This window comes from Vulpes vulpes, chromosome 7, assembly GCF_048418805.1.
Source record: "Vulpes vulpes isolate BD-2025 chromosome 7, VulVul3, whole genome shotgun sequence".
Classification (NCBI taxonomy): Eukaryota; Metazoa; Chordata; class Mammalia; order Carnivora; family Canidae; genus Vulpes; species Vulpes vulpes.
The window spans coordinates 49,248,355-49,272,369 of NC_132786.1; the positions used below are offsets into that span (position 1 = coordinate 49,248,355).

General features: G+C 34.7%; 1 protein-coding gene across 47 annotated transcripts in view; it reads left to right on the plus strand.

Moving 5' to 3' along the window:
- SORBS2 (sorbin and SH3 domain containing 2) overlaps window positions 1–24,015 on the plus strand; it is a 344,412-nt gene that overhangs the window by 234,539 nt on the left and 85,858 nt on the right. For 11 of the 47 annotated variants that reach the window (XM_072763717.1, XM_072763719.1, XM_072763748.1 and 8 more), the window contains exons 3-6: window positions 11,959–12,008; window positions 16,591–16,683; window positions 22,608–22,634; window positions 22,879–23,003. In XM_072763717.1, the coding sequence (XP_072619818.1) occupies window positions 11,999–12,008; window positions 16,591–16,683; window positions 22,608–22,634; window positions 22,879–23,003 (255 nt within the window). In that variant the 5' untranslated portion in view covers window positions 11,959–11,998. The remainder of the gene's footprint in view (window positions 1–11,958; window positions 12,009–16,590; window positions 16,684–22,607; window positions 22,635–22,878; window positions 23,004–24,015) is intronic. The other 36 variants (XM_072763721.1, XM_072763754.1, XM_072763727.1 and 33 more) reach the window with 7 other exon arrangements.

Consider the following 24,015-nt stretch of genomic DNA (forward strand, 5'->3'; position numbering starts at 1 on the left):
TTGCTGGACTCAGTATCATGGCATACGATCATGATTCAGTTTCCAAATTTCCATCACCAAATGCCACAACGGAAATGAGGAAATGCTTGTGCTCCCCCATTACAAAAGAAGACATAATACTGAAGTCAACAATTATCAGATTTTTGTCATGGGTATGTTCACATAGACCCACATAGACTTGGATATCTCCACCTGTGAACCTGAAGTAGAGCATTGGGGTCCATATGAACAAAAAAGCCCAGGATGGGTCTTTAAATTCAAGGCTCCATGCCACCACAGGAGAAACCAGCCTGCCTTGAAAGAGCTTACATCCTTATGCAGTTGGGAAGTCAAGATGAAATCTTTTCTGCTTTTCAAACAGCAGTGGAAGTCCAGGATAGGTGGGGAAAAGTGGAGCACCTGTTTCCATAGATAAAGGAGAGAAAAAAAGATTAATAAAGAGTAGGTCAAATAAGATTTAAATACATATGTTGAGATATGCCCAATGATCATCGTAAAGAACATTTCCACCATTTCTAGATTTAGCTACCATGTCAGATAACTAAGCATGTTGTGAAATGACAAAATCTCAGTTCAAATAAGTTCCAGTGTTCTCCAATGTATAATTTAAGTATAAATTTGTATGTTGTTTTCTTTGCCTATTTTAGGTAGATTGAGTGAAAGTTTTAGCTTTAAATAGTGGCAGGGTATGAAGGGCTATATTAGGTATGAAAAATGAAGAATGCTGGGAACATGTGAGTTGGGTAAGAACTAGAAGTGAGGTCATTTGGGTAGGCATTTTGCTGAACAAAAGGCAATAGATAGCAACCCCCATTTTTTGTATAATTCAGGTATCTTAAAGCTTTTAGTTCTAGGATGGACTCACATTCTTTCCAATGAGAACTGTAAACTAGCTTGTTAAAAACCAAGAAATTTGGATATCATGTTTCTTAAACTCGGTGCATCTTAAGGGAATATTGAAACTTCTAGTTGGAACTGTTAGCCATCTGTCTTCTGTCAATACCAAGCATAAATGTGGATTACTCGACAGCATTAACCCTAAAAGCCACTAAGATGATTCCCCTGAAATGAAAGGGGAAAAAAAAGAAAAACAACAAAAACAATGTATATGTCACTAATTTTTCTTACTGCTGCTAGCACTCACCTGACAGCTCACTGTGGTGTTTCTACCAAATCACTCAGCGGCCTCCTCCATGGTCAGTGACAACCTCGAAAGGCTGCTTAGACACTCATGTCCATGACAGGCCAGTTCACGGACAAATACAAAGAAGGGCATTTTTAAATTGAGGCAACAAGGCCCCAACATGGCCATGAAAGTGGGATCACAATCTTTTTTGTTTGATTTATACAGTAACCACTGTTCATTTATGAATTGATTAATTATATTTTTATTTTTATTAAGATTTTATTTATTTGAGAGAGAGGAGGAGAGAACACAAGCAGGAAGAGTGGCAGAGGCAGAGGAAGAGGGAGGAACAGTCTCCCCACTGAGCAGGGAGCCCAATGTGGGGCTTGATCCTAGGACCCTGAGGTTATGGCCTGAGCTGAAGGCAGACACTTAACCAACTGAGCCACACAGGTGCCCCTAAATGTATTTTTAAAACAACTAGGTCACACTTAGTTCACAGTCTAATAAAGCCCCTAGACTTATTTCAGATAAAATGATTTGGTTTAGCTAAATTGAGAGACTTCTTATTTATCCTTGTTAAAGTTTAATGAAGCCAAAAAAAAAAAAAAAAGTTTAATGAGGCCTATCAAGAGGCTATATTCCTTTATTTATTCCTATATTCCTTTCTCACATGTATGCCTTCTGTAGAATTGATAAGCATGTCACTACTTTTTCCAAAAATAAAAAGTTGAAGACACACAGTCAGAGAAAGACTCCTGAAAATGATTTTTTATTCACCTACGATCCCTCCTAATACTTTTACATTTAATCCACAGACAGGTCTTGAAGAATTTTGCCAAATTCCTTGCCAAAACCTAGCAAAAACCATTCTTGCACTCCAAAGAAATAGTAGTATAAAAATTATAATAATAATATATTTCTTGCATTTATCTATCTTTATTACCCATTTTCATTAGATCCAAATGAATAGTGTCATAAACTCCACTGTTCAACAAAAATACCAGAAGTTTTGAATTTTAATAAATTCAAAATTTCCTCAATGACAGTATTTTCCCCAACTGGCCTGTTATTTTCTTTTTTTTTCCTAAAGATTTTATTTATTTATTTATTTATTTATTTATTCATTCATTCATTCATTCATTCGAGACACAGAGAGAGAGGCAGAGACATAGGCAGAGGGAGAACAAGCTCCATGCAGGGAGCCTGATGTGGGACTCGATCCCAGAACTCTGGGATCACGGCCCGAGCTGAAAGCAGATGCTCAACCACTGAGCCACCCAGGCATCCCTGTTATTTTCTTCCATGGGTTTTTAAAGAGCAAATTAAAGAAAGTTTCTACCACCCTCCAAATATTTTTTTTCAAACTTCACAGAGCACATAGAGTTTCACCATTTAATATGAGACACATACAAACACAAGGACACAATATGTACAAGTACACCTTGACATCGCTAAGTTGTAGAAGCATTATTTCAGGTGTTCAGGAAGCACATGTGTTCAGTCAGAAGAAAAATGGGACTTTCTTTCAAACAATAAGCAAGACTATTTAACTGTAGTCATTTCATAAAATAACATTGCCATGGAAATACATTAGAATAAGCATATTTATTAATTTAAAATTTGGAGGTTTTCTGAAAATATAGCCATCTATAGCTCTTGGTATGGGCTTTGGCTAAATAAAACTTTCCATTTGGACCATGGCAGTAGTTGGGCAAAAGGAGTCCTTGTCATAAACAGCCGCTATTTTCATATTATTGTTAGAATAAGTATAGCGGCACCTGAGTGGCTCAGTTGACTAAGTATCAGACTCTTGATTTCAGCTCAAGTCATGATCTCAGGGTTATGAGATCAGGCCCAGTGTTGGGATCCATGCTAGGCGTGGAACCTGCTTAGGATTCTCTCTCTCCCTCTCCCACTGCCCGCCTTCCCTCCACCCCCTGCCACACCGCTTGCATGTATGCACGCTCTGTCTCTTTACTTAAAAAAAAGAAGTATATGGTCTTCTGTCAATAGCCTTTATTTACTCATCGACCCATTTAGCCTTCTCCTGCCCCTCTTCCTGATACTTCATTCTTTCCTTTAAACCCATTCACACATGATTCACAACTTAAGCACTATGCTTAACTTAATGTATTATAAATAATTATAATGTGTTGAGGAGAATTATCTTGATTTCAATTGACATATTAAGACATCTTACTTACAGGAAGATACTTGTTCTTTGCCTACCATCAGGAGAGTGCATTTTTTAGTATATTTGATCTTGTAACAGTCATTTCTCCCAACCTGAAATGCCTAAGCTCAAAAATGACTAGACTGATCAAAGATCCTTTTCTGAGCTATTTAAAAAATGCAACGCACGTAAAATCATACTTCTTTTCACCTGCCACAGCATTTAATGTTTGTATCTACTTACCTTCTAAGTATGTGGGGCATCTGGGTGACTCAGTTGTTTAAGAGTACAAGTCTTGGTATCAGCTCAGGTCATGATCTCAGGGTCATGAGATGGAGTCCTGAGTCAGGCTCCCTGCTCAATGGGGAGTCTGTTTCTCCCTCTCCCTGTACCCTCTCCCCCTGCTTGTGCTCTTTCTCTCCCTGGCTTGCTCTTGCTCTCAAATAAATAAATAGAATCGTTTTTAAAAATTTAAGTATTATACATGTAAAACTAGGTCACAATTTCCTTTATATCAGATAATTTGTGATATCAATATATAAAAATTAAAATGAAAGGTTTGAAAATTAAAAGGGGAAAATTATTTAGCAAAGCTCAAAATTTTTCTAACAGTTCTTTACTCCTTTCTTTCTTTTATATGACATATACATGTTTATTAACTTTTTTCATTTCAACTTTATTGGAGGATATATAAAATTACAAGATACTTAAAATGTGCATCGTGGAAATTTGATATATTTATACATTGTGAAAGGACTCTCACCATCTAGTTAACACATCACCTCACATACATGTACACACACACACACACACACACACCTTTTTTGTATGTGTGAGAACATTTAAATTCTACTTTCTTAGCAAATTTCAAGTATATAATACAGTGTTATCAGTTATAGCCATCATGTTTTACATTATCCTCAGATTGTATCCATTTTATAACTGAAAGTTTGTACCCTTTTACAAACCTCACCATTTCTTCCCCATTGTCCAGCCCTGGAAAACTATTTTTATACTCTTTGTTCCTATGAATTTGATTTTTTAAATAGATTCCCCATAATTTATATCACGCAATATTTGTCATTCCTTGTCTGACTTATATCACTTAGCATAATGCCCTCAAAGTCCAGCCATGTTGTCTCAAATAGCAGGATTTTCTTCTTCTTCATGGCTAAAGTAATATTCCATTTTTTTTATCCATTCATCAGTTGATAGACACCTAAGCTGTTTCCATATCTTGGCAATTGTGAATAATGTCACAATAAATATGGGAGTGCAGATACCTCTCCAGTATCTTATTTTCATTTCCTTTGGATGTATAGCCTAAGAGAGATTACTGGATCTTATGGTAGGCCCATTTTTAATTTTCTGAGGAACTTCCATACTGTTTCCCATAGTGTTTGGACCAATTCATTCCCACCAACAGTGCCCCTTTCTCCACATTCTCACTGACACTTTTTTTCTCTTGCCTTGATGATAGCCATTCTAACAAGTGTGGGATAATATGTCTTGGTTTTGATTTGCATTTTCCTGATGATTAGTGATATTGAGAACCTTTTTGTGTACCTGTCAGCCATTTGTCTGTCTTCTTTAGAAAAAAAATGTCTATATTTCTGCCCATTTTTTAATCACATTTTTTGTTGTTTTTTTGGTTTGAGGGGTTTTGTTTTGCAATTGAGTTGATGAGTTATTTACATATTTCAAATTTAATCCTTTATCAGATATATGATTTGCAAATATTTTCCCCTATTCTGTAGGTTGCCTTTTCCTTTCATTGTTTTCCTTTGCTGTGAAGAAGTTATTAGTTTGATATACTTTCACCTATTTATTTTTGCTTTTGTTTGCCTTGTTTTTATTGTCAAATCCAAAAAATCATCACCAAGACCAATGTCAAGAAGCTTATTCTCCATTTTATTCTAGGATTTTTATGGTTTCAGATCTTATGTTCAACTCTTAAATCAACTTTGAATTTATTTTTGTGTGTGGTGTGAGATAGGGGTCCAGTTTCATTCTTTTTGTACACAGCTGTTCAGTCTTCCCAAACCATTTATTGAAGAGATTATCCTTTCTCCATTTATTTTCTTGGCTCTCTTGTCAAATTAATTGACCACACATGAATATGGTCAAAATAGAAATTTATGGTATTCTGTACAATGGTAGAAAGAAGGGGAGATACTTTCACTTAGGAAACCAAATAGAAATGGCTGTCATTGCATGTTATCACAGTTTTGTCACACAATTCTTTGTGTGACATTCTAGCTTCTCTGTTCTGTTTCATTGATCTAGGTGTCTGTTTTTATGCTAATACCATATTGTTTTGATTATGATAACTTTATAATACAGTTTGATATCAGGACAAGTGATGCCTCCAGCTTTGTTCTTTCTCCTGACTGTTTTGGTTGTTTGGGGTCTTTTGTGACCCCATACAAATTCTGGGATTTTTTGTTCTATTTCTGTGAAAAATGTGATTGAAATTTTGATAAAAATTACATCAAATCTGTAGACTCTCTTAGGTGATATGAACATTTTAACAATATTAATTCTTCCAATCCATGAGCATGGTATATCATTCACTTTGTGGGGGGTGCTGGAGGGCATCTTCTTCCATTTCTTTCATCAATGTCTGATAGTTTTCAGTGTACAGACTTTTCACCTCGTTGGTTAAATTTATCATTAGATATTTTTTGTTTCCTTTTTTTGTTTTTAAAGATTTATTTGTTTTTTTGGTATTTTTTTAGAGAGAGCACAAGTGAGAAAGGCAAGGAAAGAGAGAGAGAGGCTCAATCTCATGACCCTGAGATCAAAACCAGAGCCAAAACCAAGGATTGGACACTTAATAGACTGTGCCACCAAGGTGCCCTAAAGATTTTATTTATTTATTTATTTATTTATTTATTTATTTATTCATTCATTCATTCATTCATTTAGTTAGTTATTTTTATTTAGTTATTTTAGAGAGAGAGAAAGAGTGCATGTGCACATGTGCTCATAAGCAACGGTGGGGGTGGGGTGTTAAGAGGGAGAGAGAGCATCTCAAGCAGGCTCCTTGCCAAGCACCAAGCCCATCTCAAGTCTCAGTCTCACAACCCTGAGATCATGACCTAAGCTGAAATCAGGAATTGGATGCTCAACCAACTGAGCCACCCAGGCACCCCTCTAGGTATTTTTTTCTTTGTGATGCAATTATAAATCGGATTTTTTTCTAATTTCTCTTTCTGATATTTCATTAGTAGTATATGGAAATACGCTGATTTCTGCATATTGATTTTGAAACTTGAAACTTTACTGAATTTGTTTATTAATTCTAACATTTAGTGTAATTTTTAGGGTTTTCTATATATAATATCATGTTATCTACAAATAGAGACAGCTTTACTTCTTCTGAATCAGAAAAGAAGTAAAGGATTCTTTTAAAAGACCAAAGATTTGCTACTCAAAATAGAAATTTATGGTACTCTGTACAATGATGGAAAGAAGGGGAGATACTTTCACTTACGAAACTGAACAGAAATGTCTGTCATCAGGATGTTATCACTGCAATTTGTCACACAACTCTTTGTGTGACATTTTATGGACATCTCTTTCCTCCAACTATCACCCTTGGGCTCTAAGCTGTCAAAAGTAATGGAGAAGGATTTACAAAAAACAAATTGTCACAACCTTTAAGTGTTACTTTCCCTCAGGTTCACTAGCAATAACTTAGCTGGGCTAGAAGACAAGTGTTTGATTCAACTATTTCTTGGGTTTATCTCCTCTTGTTGACTACAGCATGGAAAAAAGAAAATCTCAGCTAAGAGAAGGCTCTGCTTAAGAAAGAAAAAAAAGCTTCCTAGAAAGCAGAATTCCTTTTCAATTCCAATATGTTTCTAAACTGGGGATGGGATAATTAGAAGATGGGAAAATCCATACAAATCAATCTAATAAACCATAGATGCTCACTTCAATTTAAATCAATAAAATAATGTCTTAGGTATTTTCAGGGAAGTCTAGATTATTTTCTCAAGATTCAATCAAAGACAAAAGATATACCTCAAACTACTTGAAATACTGGTGAATGAGAATCATGTCAATTTGACTCGGGTGGTTTACTGCCAGGGGAAGGAAAATAGATTTGATCCTGCTGCTATTGCTACTGTTGAAGGAGATGATAATGACATTGGTATAAATCATTTAGATAACTGGAAATGGCCAGAATTGGCTTTTGAATCCAGGCTTGAGTGACTCCATGATCTATCCTTCCAACACTACTCAGTTCATCTGTAAGTTAATATTCTATTAATTCCTCACATCTCTTTGATAATGTGCCTAATTCATCAGATCCCCATTAGGAATCTGCTTTTTTTTATTATTATTATTAGGAACCCATTTGGCTTTTGATTTACATAATAGAAGCCAGTAGAATTTTTCTAGTACTTGTGAACAAATGACTTTGTTTTAGAAAAAGAAAAAGAATCTGTAAGTATTTACATATATCTTATAATCATCCTCAGTATAAAAGTTAAAGGTACCATGAATGTAGGATACTAGGTAATATTAAATCACATGACTATTGTATGTGAAAAGGAATCAGCATTCTTTTATAATTAAATAAGAGAGTGAGTCACAGTCTTTGAGGCTTTAAAATACCTTCAGAAAGAAAATTATTTACCGGTGATTGACTTCTTTTAACCAGTAGATGGTCTTTAGGAAAAATCTGTTAAGTATTTGGACTAGCTAGCTTTGCAGAGTCTCAAAAAGAAAATCACTAATTTCCATGATAAACATGCTTTTGTTCTTCAGAAAGTTTTTTCAGGTACCAGGAAATTTGGTATGAAAGAATGTTTTGATTAAATTTGGTTTTAAAAAAAATTTTGTATATTCTTATAAAAATAATCAATGGCCTCATGTTCTTTGTTCTTCACTATTCATGGTAATGATTTGTCTTTATTCCTAGAAATGATATTGAAAGTATTCTGACCCCAGCATTCATGTATAAATACTGTGGATAATTTGGTTCCTGAATAATAAGGACCCATCTTCAGGCACCTTTAGCTCAAGAATGTTGGGAGGAATTTTGAGTTCTTATGTGAAGGCTGAGAGTAGAAAACCATGCCCTCACTATTAACTACAACATGTTCTACCCACTCAGAAGCACCTGAGGAGTCCCGAGTCAGTTTCATAGACCTGTTATCATCAATTCAGAGAAACCATTCGGAAAAGAGGTTGAGGTGTATTCTTGTGTTTCTAAATTCAGGGACTATAAAGAACAAAATAATCGACTTGGGGTATTTCCTGTGAAAATTTCAAGACAACATATTGACAGAAAAGATGAAAAAGATAAATGTAATCAACCTAAAATAGGTCATTTGATTGTAACTGAAAAGTAAATTCATTTGGCACATAAGACTACTTCTAATCCTACCACTGTCAGGGAGACACAGAGACAGAGAGACATGCATTGACTACTCAGTAAGTTTATCCAGAAAGAATGGTACACATGATCCATTCCAAAGTAAATTCAGGTTAAAATCTGGTGCCTAACCTCAACATACATCATTTTTTTTCTTGTGTCTAAACTATGTCTCTAAAAAGTCTAACATCCCTCAATGTTTTCCTACCACTTAAACTATTTCCTTCCTTCTAGATGATATATAAACTGTGAACAGATCAATTGCAAAAGAACCCTAGCAATTATTGGATTAAAATTATTCTATAGAGAATCTTTTGGGCAACTTCTCACGTTAGCTGAGCTAAAACTTCATTCCATAGTTTTATAGATGGTCTTGGTGCTTGAATTCAAGTCTACAAAAATAAAATGACTTACACAGAATTCTTGGCCAAACTTGAAGAAAGGATTTTGCCTCTGCTTCTCTTCAGAAATAGGATGGCTGATAAACAAAAGGATTCAAGCAGAATTATAAGATTAGGAGCACAGAATCCTGTTGGTGCCTCTACAGGAACAATCAAAACTTCTCTATTTGTGTTGTCCTATGCTTGTTGGGAATAAAGATGGTTCAGATCCATAAGAAAAAGAAATGGAGGTCACATAATCAAAAGAAATTCAAGCAGAATCCAAAGGCTACAGACACAAAGTCACGTCTCTGCCCATGCATGAACAACAAACACAATGTATTGTCCTATGCATATTGGGACTGAAGGTTGCTCTAACCCATACAGAAACAAATAGATCACTATATACAAATTAGTACACATAGAAAGTTGCTTTTTATATAAGACTTTGGCAAGAACTGAACTTAAGTAAATACAGCTCCACACCACCTGTTGAAAATCATTTTGACACTACTGCACAGAGAGTTCTTTGCTCTGTGGATTATTTGCTGAGATTGAAGGTAGTCTGCATTTTATCATCCATTTTCATTGTCTTGGCCCTTGTCCAATTCCAATTTAGGAGAATACTTGAAATACGGTCTCTTCTAGGAAGCATGCAAACACTCTAGGAATTTGATGCTTTCCTGAATCATCTATCCTTGTTCTGTAAGTACAATTAAAGACACTTTTCCAGAACAGAACAAAAGAGATTAGATTTGCTTTAGTTAAATTGTCTAAAGAGAGTTCTCAGTTGTGGATTTGCTAATGGCTTTTGTACAAATAATGGAAATAGAATCATGCTTTTTTATTAGTCATCCAAGAAGCCTTTCAGTTTCAGGTTCTTCTGGAAAGCTCAATCACCAAGGCTCTTCTTTTAACAACTTGGAAAATGTCTTGCCTGATTAGGAAGTTAGTCATTTCACATTTTGACATCTAAAACAATGAGAAGCTTAAAAACCACCCAAATTACATTTATAAGTAACAGGATACATCACTTTAAAGATGAAAAGCTCAAAGATCTGTGGCGCCTTTCTTTGTTCCTGTTAATCCTATTTTGTTCTTGAGTGGCAGATGTTTTGTAAATATCTGCATTTGAATTCAAACAACAAGTGTTGACAATTCATCCTCTAGCTTGGTAGAAAAAACATTATGATTTTGTATTGGCAGCTTCTGTATTACGGAGAGTTAACCTTCCTTCTGTTTGATGTTTTCTTTCACGATCAGTATTGTTCCAAGGCAAACCTGACCTTTGTCAGTCAGTTTTAAAACTTAGGATGGTTTTAAACAAAATGTGTTCTGAAAACTAGTGAAAAGGAGTCGAATTAGGGAAATGTTCTTCTAGTCCTCATTTTCTGGAGACTGTTTATTCCTTCTTGTTTTAGCAGTTGCCTCAGACTTGGTCACAGACATCCCCTGAGGCTTTTCTTTTCCATTTATTTTATCCATTTAAGGTTAACATATTAAGAGTTTTGCTACCGAGAGATTAAAATAAATATGTTTGATGGAGCTTTCTCAAGGCTCCTGCACTGACCACAGGCTTCTCCCCTGACTTCACTGGCATTTCTTCAACACAGGCCATGTTAGGGCTACTAAGTAGAGTTCCTCCACAAGCTGCCACATTTTTCTGTGTGTTCTGGAGAGGGAAAAGACAAAAAAGACAAGAAAGTCAGGGAGCTCATTTGGTGCTCTTTATAGAGACTGAAGGAAAATATATGTATCAAAAGTCTTTCTTGGCAGATCATGACAGATTTTTTTTTCATTTCAACCTTACCCCCACTTGACCACAATGCATAATATTTTAAATAATCGGATGTTAGAGTGCTAATGTACATGGAAACTGACCGTGTGGGACTGGAGAAGTTCATATCCATCTAACAACAGGTCCTACTCAGGAGCAAAGGCAGCAAAGAGGTTAAACATCCCTGTCAGGGCTCTCACTCTTATTTTATTATTATTATTATTATTATTATTTATTTATTTTTTTTTTTTAGGGCTCTCACTCTTAAAAGAATTGCTTCCTATGACAGAATGTCCTTCTTCTTTGGTCTTAATGTGTGGATAAATAAGAAGCTCTAAAAATGGGCTAAGACAAATATACCAGGAAAGAACAAGCTCACCTCACATATCATAAAATAATACACAAAATCTTAAAACTTTTTCTACAGCAAGCAACATTCCACCAACCATTTCTAATGAATTAATCTCAATTGTTATTCATCAAACACTTGTTGGGAAAAACTACAGAATCTAATACTGAAACAGAAATGGGTTTTGTAGTAATTACTTGTTTCCTGTCTTAAGGAAAAATAGGTGCATCTCCTCTTCCTTGTCCTTTTGCTCAAAATATATGTTCAATACATTGGCCCAGGTATAAATTGAATAGTATAAGGTCATGATCTCAAATTTAAAAAATTAAATAATATAAAAAACTGAAGGTATAAGGTAATGACTTCAAAGTCTTTTGGTACCTTCCAAAAGAAGACACTTAACAACCAATCGATCCTTCCAGGCTTAGAAAACAAAAACTATTAGTACAAATGTGAAAGAAATTTAATTCTTAACAAAATTCCTCTCAATTTTCATCCGTTAGTGTTCACCATTGGACAAAAAGTTGGTTTATGATCAAGAACTAATAATAACTCAAGTTTAACTTGAAAAGAATTAGAAATTGTGCCCACCTTATTAAATCCTGACTTCAAATAAGACTAAGGATAATGGAAAAAAAAAAAAGACTAAGGATAATGTGACATTAACTCACAGGTACACCAGAAACAAAACAAAAACACTCTTTCGGGATATTTTGTTCCCCATACAGTGAACAAATTAATGCATCATTTTTTTTCTACAGGAAAACTGAAGACTTTAATAGCAAACCCTCCAAGGTCAAAATGAATACAGGTACGCTGTCTGTGTTAGTTTTAAAACTCTTTAGCCTTGCTCTTTAAAAATCATCTTGGCCCCAGATCATTAAGTTTAATACTCTGCTGATCTGATTGATCTAAATTCATTACTTGATTTCTTTGTTTTAATGCTCCAATCTTACATCTATCAAAGGTAGAATTTTCTGTTTTGCTATCTACTTTTACTCCCCTTTTCTATAACTGTATCTTTAAATTCACTCCTATACGCCCTAGGAAAAGGGAGCATGTCACTTGACGCATACACTTGAAATTGCTCACTTAAAATAGGCTAATTTCATAGGCAAATTGCTCTAGCAGAAAATATTTTAAATTCCCTTTTCTATAAACACTTTATGTTAACAATGTTAGCAGACAGAGTGCCAAAGCTTCATATGAGATCAGATTAATTAAGCTAGACACAATATACATAAAGTCATAAGCATTATATTTTTAGAATGAGAGCGGTATCTCTAACTAGCTTCAACAACATTGAGGTCTCTAAACTCTGTATTATATGCAGATTAATTGTAACAGGGTTTATGACACATGCTGGGTACGTATAAATTTTTTCCATAGTAGAAATATTTTAACTTCCATTTTCAGCTTTCCCTCCTCCGACATGGTTATATTCACTATCAGGTAACTCTGTTAAACAACTTTCTCACTGAAATTCTGTAACCTGTGTTCTAAAAATACCACTTCCTATCTGCAAGTGATCACTGAAAGTTGTTTTAGCCAGTTACTCTGTGGCAGAGGAGGAAGGGTAGTCCAAGATAATTTCTCACATCATGCAGTTCGCCTTTTTGCTATCTCTTGTTGTTAGCAAAATGCCCCAAGGAAGGATTAACAATCATTGGTGAGAACCAATATCAAATCCCTAGATCAAGTATAGAGACATGGACATGTCTTTGTCCATGATTCTGTGGCTGACCTTAGCAAAAACTTGCGGTGGATGACCTTGGAGAATCATGGGTTAGCTGCTCCCCTGAAGATGCAGGTATAAATGTGGAGAGTAAGAGGCAAGATGAGGATAGTTAAAATAGTCAAAATAAATAAGGGAGGCTTAGAAATCAAGAGAAATGACAACCTTAGAAATGGACCAAGTAAAGGCATTTGGACAACTGGAGATGTGGCAGGTAGACACGGGAAATGAAAGGAGAAATACTATTAGGCAAAAGGATTGAAGAAAGCAAATAGAATATGTGATTATATTAAATATGCCATATTCATTATAATGCATTCAGTAATTAACCTTCCTAGTCATAGGATGCAATCCCTAATAGCAAAGTAGACAAAGAGAAAATTTATACATTTGCTTAGGTCTCCAGGGTACTTGAGTCAAGTGAATGGTCCAGCAACATGAATGTAACTCTCTAAAGCATGCTCTCATTTAAAAGGAGTGAGCTCAGTTCTATATGGAATGCTAATTTGCATTTATTTTACTTATCTGGGTAAATTTACACACATATGTGCATATAAAATATATTAAACATATGCATACAAAGTTGATTAGAATTGACTGGAGTTCTTTGTTTAAAATTCCAAGCAATACTATAATTTTGCTATAAAACCACACCACTTTAAAAAAGATAGATAGATAGATAGATAGATAGATAGATAGATAGATAGATGATAGATATAAATCTTGCTATAGAAAGTTGAAAAAAAGCATTGTTGCTATATCTACAAAATGAAGGAGAGATTAGTTCCTAAATATCTGTACATAAAACTGGTCTTCATCATTTACCTATCAATCATTAAAGAGATACAGTACTACTTTCAATGTCCATGCATCAGTCAAGTTTTTGAAAAAAGATTCTTTTAAATTAGTTTTCCATTATTGGTCAAATATGTTATAAAAGAGCCAAATACAACAAAAGGTTGTATAAAAGAGCCATACTTCATACAGAAGTATGTAAACAATGTATAGAAGTTATAAAACATTCAGTATTTCCACTCTTTGGACTCGGGAACCATTATCTTCTAAGGAAAATCTTAGCTATTTCAGAAAGGGAAGAGAGAAAGACATTAAATAATTCATAATGTGTGATTTACCCATGAGTGCTTCCCAGAAATTAGAAGCAGCTCCCAGGAGTCCTGCAGGTCTGTGCAAGAGTATGTCACCTTGAAGGTGAGAGTGGAATCAAGATTCTTTTGCATGACCTAAAGTGTGCAAGAGAGTATCCTCATTTTGAGATCTTAAGAAAATATCTTTAAGGAATAGCAGAAAGTATCAACACACAAGTAGAGAATCTAAGAGATTTTTCTGTTCTTAGCAATTTCACAAATGTTTCAACTTTTCGAAGTGAGCTCCTTATTAAACTGTTAATAAAAAACTGATGCTCTATTCATTTTATGTAGATCTTAGAACTGCTTAGAATACAAAAATTGTTTGACACAGAGGTTCCTACCCTTTCTTGTTTTGCTGTGCCAAGCTATCTTAGTAATTTTTAGGCATACTCTCAAGGCAAAAGAAATACCTAACAGTTCTATTTATTAAGTGGTAGGTGCAGACAACTTAATAAGTACTTATGTTCTACCAACTGAGAAGCAATTTAAAAAAATAATACACTGTAATAAAAAAGCCAATCATTTTAATTTATTCTTTATAACCACAGTTACTTACTAACAGGATGGTGTGTCTGTTGGAGATACACAAAACTTCTCAGACCATGGAATTAGAGCATACATCGCCACTCTCTTTTACTGGTCCAAAATTATTTTCAGAGGGGACTTGCTCTTTGCCCCTGTGATCACCAAAACCCAGCTTTTCAAAGATATGATACATTTAAAGGAAAACAGCACAAACGATTATGCTGAAAATGGGAACTAACTCAGGCTAGTGGTTCATGCAGCATCTGAGAGGCATCACTGTGTTCTCCTCAAGAACAGAAGAAGTCTTCCCCAAGCCCTGTGAACTTTCTGATGGGGCCTGAGGTGTTTTGGCACACGTTTTGGAATGATGGATTTAACCAGTAACCAGTAACTCTGAACCACCTCATTGTGAAATTTTTCTTTGTCATTCCTGCTAGTTTTCAGATGTTCAGAGTTCCAAGAACTAGAAAATAAAATTTCTTAGAGGTCCGTTTCCACTTTCAACATCCTTGACTACGTGGTCCTTTTAGACCATTGATAGCTGCTATACATACACCATGTATTCCCTGACATTACCTCCATTTTATCTGAAACACTCCTTCCTTGTAGCTTTTTTTTTTTTCAATTTGCTAAAATCCTATTGGTGTTTCTTTGAAAGATATCTTTAGTATTGTATGTTTCTACCATTTGTCTTTCTCTGTTTGATCTTTGATATTTGACTTCACATATGTTGCTTCAAATCATTTTTCTGTATTAGTTATTGTCTGCATTAGGAAATTTTAAACATGTATTTAAGAAATTATATTTTGATATGAGAATCATTCTACCAATTTTAAGTTCTATTGACCTTACTGCTTGTGATTTTACCAATAATTAAGTCATTGCTCCAAGCACTCTTAAATCCCCTACTTCCAGTAAACAAACTGGATACTTTTCTTTAAGAAATAAAGAAAAAGGGGGAACAATGAGAATAGCATGTGGCAATATATAATGATTATATTATCATATTGGTGGTTATATTATTTGTTTTCCTAGTTATAACTTTCAAAAAGATTCCAATTTCAGTTGTTTTCATTCCAGGAGAATGAGCAAAACTATTTATTGCACATTCCATATACAAAGGAATGTAGGAACGAAATTGGAATCTGTTCGTAAATAGAACATGAACCTTCCAATTTTAGAAGTCTTGCTACTCTAAACTTCTCATATCCCATTAAAATAACTGATGCATTTTCGCGTACTTTATTTCACATTGCAATGTCCATAAAGTGTAAGTATATGGATCCTCATCAACCTATTGTTCAAAAGTATAAAAACAATTTAATCTTTTAAATATTGGTCATTTCAATACTGTATATATCAATGTTGCCTTTGATTCCAAATAGGCTAATTATTTCCATAACAATAAGAACTATGAAAGGACAGAGAATTTCTGTAATGACATCTGTTTCTTTATGAATGCTATTTATCATACCATGCTTGTATCAGTTAATAACTTTTACTTCAAGAAATGATTCCAGCTACCTTTAGGAATCATAAATAGCTAAAATACAGTAAAACCTAAATGATAAATACAAAATATGGTATACCATTGCTCCCAATACTGAAAGATCAGTTGTCCCTGACCCTAAGCACTCTTCACACTGCTTATAAATTTAACAGTAATTGGACTTAAATGGCATAAACAAAGCTGAGTTGTATGTTGCTGTTTTCTTTAAAGGAAACCCATAAAATATTAAGTATAAAATCTGTGTTTTTACTAAAGCAATGGCATCTGTTTCTAAGACAGACCCCTGGTTTTTTTTCTTTTGTTTTGTCTGTTTTAGTTTGGGGTGGGTGTGAAATTTTCCAATGTATTCCATGGTTACTAATCCTGACTGTTCATCTTCCTCATGGATGTCTGGCACATTCCACTTAAAATGCATGATAGTGCATGTGCTTTCTCCTTTGCTGTGGCCTCTGCTATATCATTTTTTTGCTTTCAGATAGCGGTGGGTGTGCTCGCAAACGTGCTGCCATGTCTGTTACATTAACATCTGTGAAGAGAGTTCAAAGTTCTCCAAACCTATTGGCTGCAGGTATAATATCGCTAACTCACAGAATGTCACAATCGAATGGCTTTATCTGACCTTTCTCTCTTTCCAGAATTACCTCGTTTGGATGAAAGTAGCTGTAAATACCTTCCTAAAGCCCTACTAGTTCTTATTTTTCTTGTCTCAAGAATAGCTCCTATCCCTTCTGACTGTTTTTGTTCTAAAAATAAAAAGCCAAAGGAAACTGATAGCTTGTAAAAAAAAAAAAAAAAGTTTTAAAAATCTAATTAAAAACAACCGTCACCTGCCAAAAATGTGTTGAGTAACAACTGCAAGTGTTAATAACTAAGCTTTTTTTTTTCTCATGAACTAAAGTAATGTAATGTTTAGTTAAGATAACTCACAGGTGCTTTAGTTTTTTTTAATCTAAAAACTGTTGGGGAGTGGGAACACAGAGGGGCAGGGATTTGCAGGTAAGTGGATTATGATTAATTCACTTCTTCACCAAAGGTTGGAAACAATATGAAAGAATATTAGTTTTGATAAAGATCTTAAAACTTCCTTTAATCCAATCAGCAAAGGCCCTTCTAATATATATTCTTAAATGTCTTGGTCCAGGTAAGATTACCACGTACCCACAGATACATATATCTATAGAAAGCTAATTGAGAGTGTGATATTTCGGCACCTACTGAGGTGTGTCTCTTTATGACCTAGACCTGTGGGTACAATCTGTACAAGGGGCTACTGCTATAGAGGATCAAAGTGAACCCAGCAACCCCCATGTCTGGAGGCCCTGAGAAATGCCCATACCTTCCTGTGACTAGTTGGTTGGTCGGCTGACTGGTTAGTTGGTTTGATTATGGGTTGCTGAGTTGGGGTTCCTTGTTTTTTTTTTTATAATATTTGTGGGTTTGGGAGAAGTTGGAGAGAGATGGAGTGTTTGAATCATTTTAATTCACACTGTGCATATCAGTGTCTTTTACACACATACATTTAGTAGTTAATTAATAACTGGGAATGTCCTTGGCTAAAGCCAAACTACCCAGCCATGTTGAAGAAAAAAAACACGCTTTTATGTGTAGAATTCTCACTCTTAGCCAGCACCACCTCCAGTTTACAAATGGATTTCCATGTACAAGTTTAAATACCAGTCCAGGTGGCTCCATAATATATTACATTTTTAAAAACACAAATTGCATTGCAATGTATATAGTACAATCTCATTTTGGTTAAGAAAAATATCTATATATGTATTTGTACACATTTGTTTATGTGTGTATGAGCATGGAAAAATGTTAGAAAAACCCAAATGTGCTTATATTGAATACCTGAGGGAAATGGGAATGAAGGGAAATTAGAAAACAAACAAATAAATTGATCAGGACCAGCAGGTAATTGGGATGCCTAACCACAAATATCATTAACATTTCAACAAAGTAAAATTCTGTCCCAAGCTCTTCAGATGTGGACCATCTGAGGGGGCCACCTAGGGAATGTGGCATTACTTCAACAATGCCAAGTTGTTATGATTTACAGAAGTAACCATGAAGGAACTTATAGTGGATTGAAATAAAGATTGCCATTCTGGAAGGTCAGAACTAGAATATCAGTTTCATATCACTCAACTTAGCAGAAAAATGTTAATGCTTCAGAATCAAAATAATAGAAAAGATTTAATACTTTAGGAATATGAAATAATCTTCAGTAATAAAAGTATGTAATAGTTCTGGACCATTTAAACTGTCATGTCATTAGGAGTAAGGTTTCTAGAGAATGAAGTCCCCTGAACTTTGTGGTTACATTACAAATGGATCTCTTTAGTATTCATTAGACACATAAGATATGAACCATTTTTCAATGAAGATTTATTTACATTTTGAAGAAAGAACTCAGCCTCTCTTTAGGCCTCTTACATTATATGGTAGCCTTCATAAAAACTTATTTGACACAGTGTCTCTTTGTGAGTCAAAAGGAGATTAGTAAATATTTACTACATTTGATATTATTAAAATAAAACAACCTTTATGTAAAAGACTACCTCCACAAAGGATTCCAAGCTTCCCTCCATCCCCCCTAGGTCATAGAGTCAGTTTGAGCTACTACTCATCAGCTCTTTATCCCTTAAATCAGTGTGTCTTTGTTTACCTTTAAAAGTAAAATCCCAATGGATAATTCAGAGCACACACTGATGTTTTCAACCAAAGCTAGAACCACAGTGATGACTATGTTGACTATTTTATTTTACCAAAATGCTTGGCAGTCTAAGACAACCCTGATACGGTGGTATGCTATGGTGACAGGTCCTCTGTGCTAAGAGACTGGGTCTAGCCAACACATGTGTGTTTTATTCATACCTTTAGGAAATTTCATCTGTTTGCATCTCCAGTTTCCTTTCTTTAAAAAAAAAAAAAAAGGTGGCGGGGTGTGGAGAGTAGGGCAGAATGCTTCAGTGGCTCAGTGGTTGAACATCTGCCTTCAGCTCAGGTCGTGATCACAGGGTCCTGGAATCAAGTCTAGCATCAGGCTCCCCATGGGGAGCATGCTTCTCCCTCCGCCTGTGTCTCTGCCTCTGTCTCTGTGTTTCTCACGAATAAATAAATAAAATCTTTAAAAAATAATCTTTGAAAAAAAGAATTTGTGTTTCATTTTCCTACATCTCTGAGAACTTAATCATTTCCTAAACTCACAAGGATTTGTCCTAATTAAATAAGAGTAAATGAAGAAAATAAATAAAAAAGGCTTATCACAATACTTAGAAACACAGTAGGCATTCAATTAGTCTACTTGAATTAATATGTTTAATTAGTTCTTGCAAAGCATTTGAGCTCTCTAAAGAAAGAAGCTCTAAGAATTAAAATCATAGTTTTCAACAAAAGTGTAGTTTATAATGTTTAACATTGCATACCAGTTATGAGGAATTTAAATAAAACCTCAGGGTAAAAATTATGATGAAACAGGTACCACAAACACGGCTACCTAAAAATCATTATGTTGGAATCATAAAATCAGAAAGGACCTTTCAGGGCATCCAGCCCAATCCCCAAAGTGAGCCACAAATGCCTTACCAACTTCTGTGACAGGTGTCCACCACCTTCTGCCTGGACATGAGGAATGTTCATTGTACCAGCGAAGAGTGGGTTATGGTTCTTAATTCTCACAGACCCTATTTATATTCCCATGAAAAATAGCCAGAGAATGATAAATCTGCCCCATTTACTCAGTTCTTGAATTTTCAGAGAAGCAATGACCATCAACTAAAGAATTCTAGAAATTAAAGGCTCTGATCCCTAGACTTTTCACAAGTGAATAATCACGAATCATATTCAAGATGCTGGGCAAAACCATTTTCGCCATGAATCTGCCAAATCATTTACATGCCAGGCCTTATTTTTTAAAAGATTTTATTTATTTATTCATGAAAGAAGACAGAAAGGAAGGCAGAGGAAGAGGCAGGCTTCCTGGGAGTAGGGAGCCCAATGCAGGACTCAATCCCAGAACCCTAGGATCAGGACCCATGCCAAAGGCAGATGCTCAGCCGACTGAGCCACCCAGGCACCCCCTTTTTTTTAACTGATATTCTCTTCACTTGGCATGGTTCCAGGATGCTTTCTGTTACCTGTTCCAAACCACCCTGTCCTCCCTCCCTAAGTTTTCTTGGCAGAAATTAAATAAAAGCAAGTCTACAGTGAATAGTAATCATGTGGGATGGTGTTGATGTTTCAATGCCTCCAAAGAATTATAATAAAATAGCAAATCAGGACTGGATGTGTTCAGTATCTATAACTGGATCTTTTTTAAAGAAACAAATGTTGTACACTTAACTATTCTTAAGAGACCACCCACTAAAGAGTAGACTTTAATCATTACCATAAGATTCATTAAAATGTGGATTCATCCTGAAGTTTTAATCCATGGTGACTTTTCTCCCATCCCCTTGTTCATAATTCTACAACTGTGTCCACCATGCAGTAGATTTCATCCTTATTTTTTGTATTTAAGTATAGTTTTAAAAGCTCATCGTTATGAATACCTCATATTTCCTGTAGTAGAGGAAATAAGCAGTTTCATTTGGAAATCCCTGGGCCCAGGACAGAGAGAGAGAGAGAGATATAAACCCCTGGTTGAATCCAGAGTGACTGTCCTCTGAGTCTCACACTTAATATTTATCCCACTGCAGATTCCATAATCTCCAATGTGGTCACCTGTGAGAAGAAACAGAAGTACCTCTCTACAAACTATCAGTTAGAGGAAGTTTATTTCAGGTGTCCTTCAAATCTGCTCACTATCTATACCTCCTCCTCTTCACCATGTCTACAACCCTTGTACCAAGCACCTGGCTCCCACCATCTCCATCCCCAGCCTATACCCACACAACCTTCTTTATGATCCCAGTTTTATCAGACTAAAAGTTAAATGAACTCCTTATTATTAGGCAACTAATTATGATATAAATAATAATTATTACTGCTGCTTTCCTCAAGTTCCCAAACTTGTTCCTTGTCCACAAACTGTCCATGACACACAGGTGGTCACTACGTCTCTCTCCCTGGGTGCCCCAAAGCAGAATTCTAATGATTGTTCTGGTCCATATCGCTACGCTGTTTGTTGTCTTTATGGAATCCTCATCATTATTAAGTGATAGAAAATTTCAAGCATTTTGCCTATGACTCTTGAAAGTTATTTTTTACTTTGTGGCACCTATTTTATTACTCTGATATTGAATTCATTGGCGATAAATTCTGTCCTGAATTAGCAATTATTATAAAGGGTGAAGATTTGTTAGTCTTCTCTAACTCCCCTGACCTGGAGATACAGTAATGTACTCTGTGCTAATTCAGATTTCTTTTTCTTCCCTTGGTTTGGAAAAAATATCAAATATTTTATCTAAAAATCAAACTCTCATTTCTCAACTCATTTTTATCACTCCAAATTCATGTGTTTAGATTTCAAAATATCCCATAAGCATTAGAAAGAAAATGAAGAGTCCCTTTTACATATAACATTCATGTTCTATTAGGCATTGAAATACAACATTTTAATAACAGTCTCGGGGAGCCGGGGGAAAGAGTCCAGGATTGGACAGATCGGGCTGGATGACCCTTAAGGTCATTTCTAAAGTTCAGGCTTTCTGATTCTACAGGAAGTTGACCATGTGGTATGAAAGAGCCAAGCAATACAAGACGATTACCTCAAGAGTGCATAAGTTACAGAAGATTCTTGAATGTATAATTTGAATAAAACCGACAGTAAATATGTCATTGAGCCACTCACTTTCCAGCTGCATTATCAAAAGCAATTTGTTAATACTGAAACGCATTTTCCACAGCTTACTGCAAGACAATGGAATATATTATAAGGGCTCTCTCATATTTGAATACACAATGACTTTAAAATGGCAATAAGAGGAAAATTCAAAGTTTAGAGAATGATTTGAAAAATATCACATAATATGGTAGAAATACATACACTTTATTAAAGTATAAAAATGAAATGCAAACTACAAAAAATTGATCGCCACCTAACACAGGAATTGAGTATGGTTAGTAACACCAGGGCACTGAAAGCTAAGTATATGGTGTTAATTTAATGCTTTGGAGAAGCAGTCATTGCTTACAAACCATTTTAAAATCAAACAAAACATTTGATATTTTAAAATTCATATATCCAGCTTAGGCAATAGCAAAATAGAATTGCATGATTGCAATATTATTGAAGGAAAAAAATCAGTATTTGTTATATGTTCTTAATTACATATTATACTTAATGAATGATACTGTCATTGAAATAAAACTAAATGCACAACCCTTCCATTTAGTAGATTTGACTTACTTAGAGTTTTAGAAATGAGATAATGTTTGCAAAAAAAAAAAAAAAAGTGAGTGTGGGGTTTTTTTGCCAAATAGTCTTTACTGGGTTGTTCATTTCTTTTACCTTAGTATTAATTTCAACATTTCTTTTTCTTTTAGGGCGTGATTCTCAGTCACCAGACTCAGGTACAGAAAACCTATTCTGAATAATTATTACATTTGTTGTGAGTATTTCTTAACATATCCATAGTCGTCATATTGTTGACCTCACAGTAAACTTCAATTGCATATACAGTTACATCTATTAAACTAAATTTAATTTCTAAAAAAGAAATCTTCAATTTTGGAAATAAAAATAAATTTTACCCAAAAATATGTTAAAAGTGAATGTAGATATTTTTGTATCCAATTTGTTTTCCCTTAATAAAAGCTTGGAGATCTTACAATGATCGAAATCAAGAGACACTGAACGGAGATGCTACATATTCCTCTCTTGCAGCAAAAGGTTTTAGAAGCGTTCGACCAAATTTACAAGAAAAAAAATCACCAACTCAGGTAATCTTGCACACTCTTGTCTACTGTGTTATTTTAAAGCATCCTATTAGACTACAGCTGTAGATTCTCTTCTTGAGTTCCATATAAATATTTAGATACATGTTTTATCTTTAATATGTTTTGCTCTTGTATTTGTATTCTTTGCCAAACTTTATTTACAACATAGAAGACAAGTTTTAAACTCAAAACAGGATTTATGGAATTATTTTTTCTGATTCAGTTCATAAAAGTAGATCACTTTCTAACATAATGTTTACAATATTTTCTAATTCTTAAAAAGCTGGTAGCTGATGCTTTGGATTTTGAAGTTATGAGGTCAGCAACACAGTATTTATTCAATACACATGAGTTATGCAACTGTGTATTATATTAACTAAAATGACTCTGTGTTAGAGATGGTAAAATTGTGCCCCAAACATGAAAACTGTTATTAAAACAATGTGACTAAACATACAGTACCTATACCTCAAAGTCTAAAAATATGCCAAGAGAACACATGTTCATTTTTAATGTAATTTTCCAGAGTATAGATGGAAAAAAAACTCTGTAATGTATTCTCTATAAAAACTATTTTCTCCCAGAGAGCAATATTGATAATAAATTAAAATGCATTCTAAATGGAATAAAAATGATCATTTAATCAGCCAACAAAATGTGTAGAATAAGAAGAAGGTATGACGTTGCTTTACTTTCTTTAAGGGTAAAGTTGACACTGGTTTCTATAATGACTAACTTTGACTTTCTCTCTGTTTTTTCTTCAACATTATTTCTCTCTCCGGATGTTTTTGGCAATCCAGGCACCCTTTCCACCACCCAGAAAAGAGAGCTTTTGTAGCTCCTTGATAACCAATCACACAAAGGGTGACATTTTAAACCAACTAGTAACTAACACACAAACTCCCTTCTGTACAAAGTACTTTACTAACAGAAAACCTCTTGAGGGAACTATGTATTCTAATGATGAGTCCAACCAGACAATTGTATATTCTGAAGAATCTAACACAATGGTATC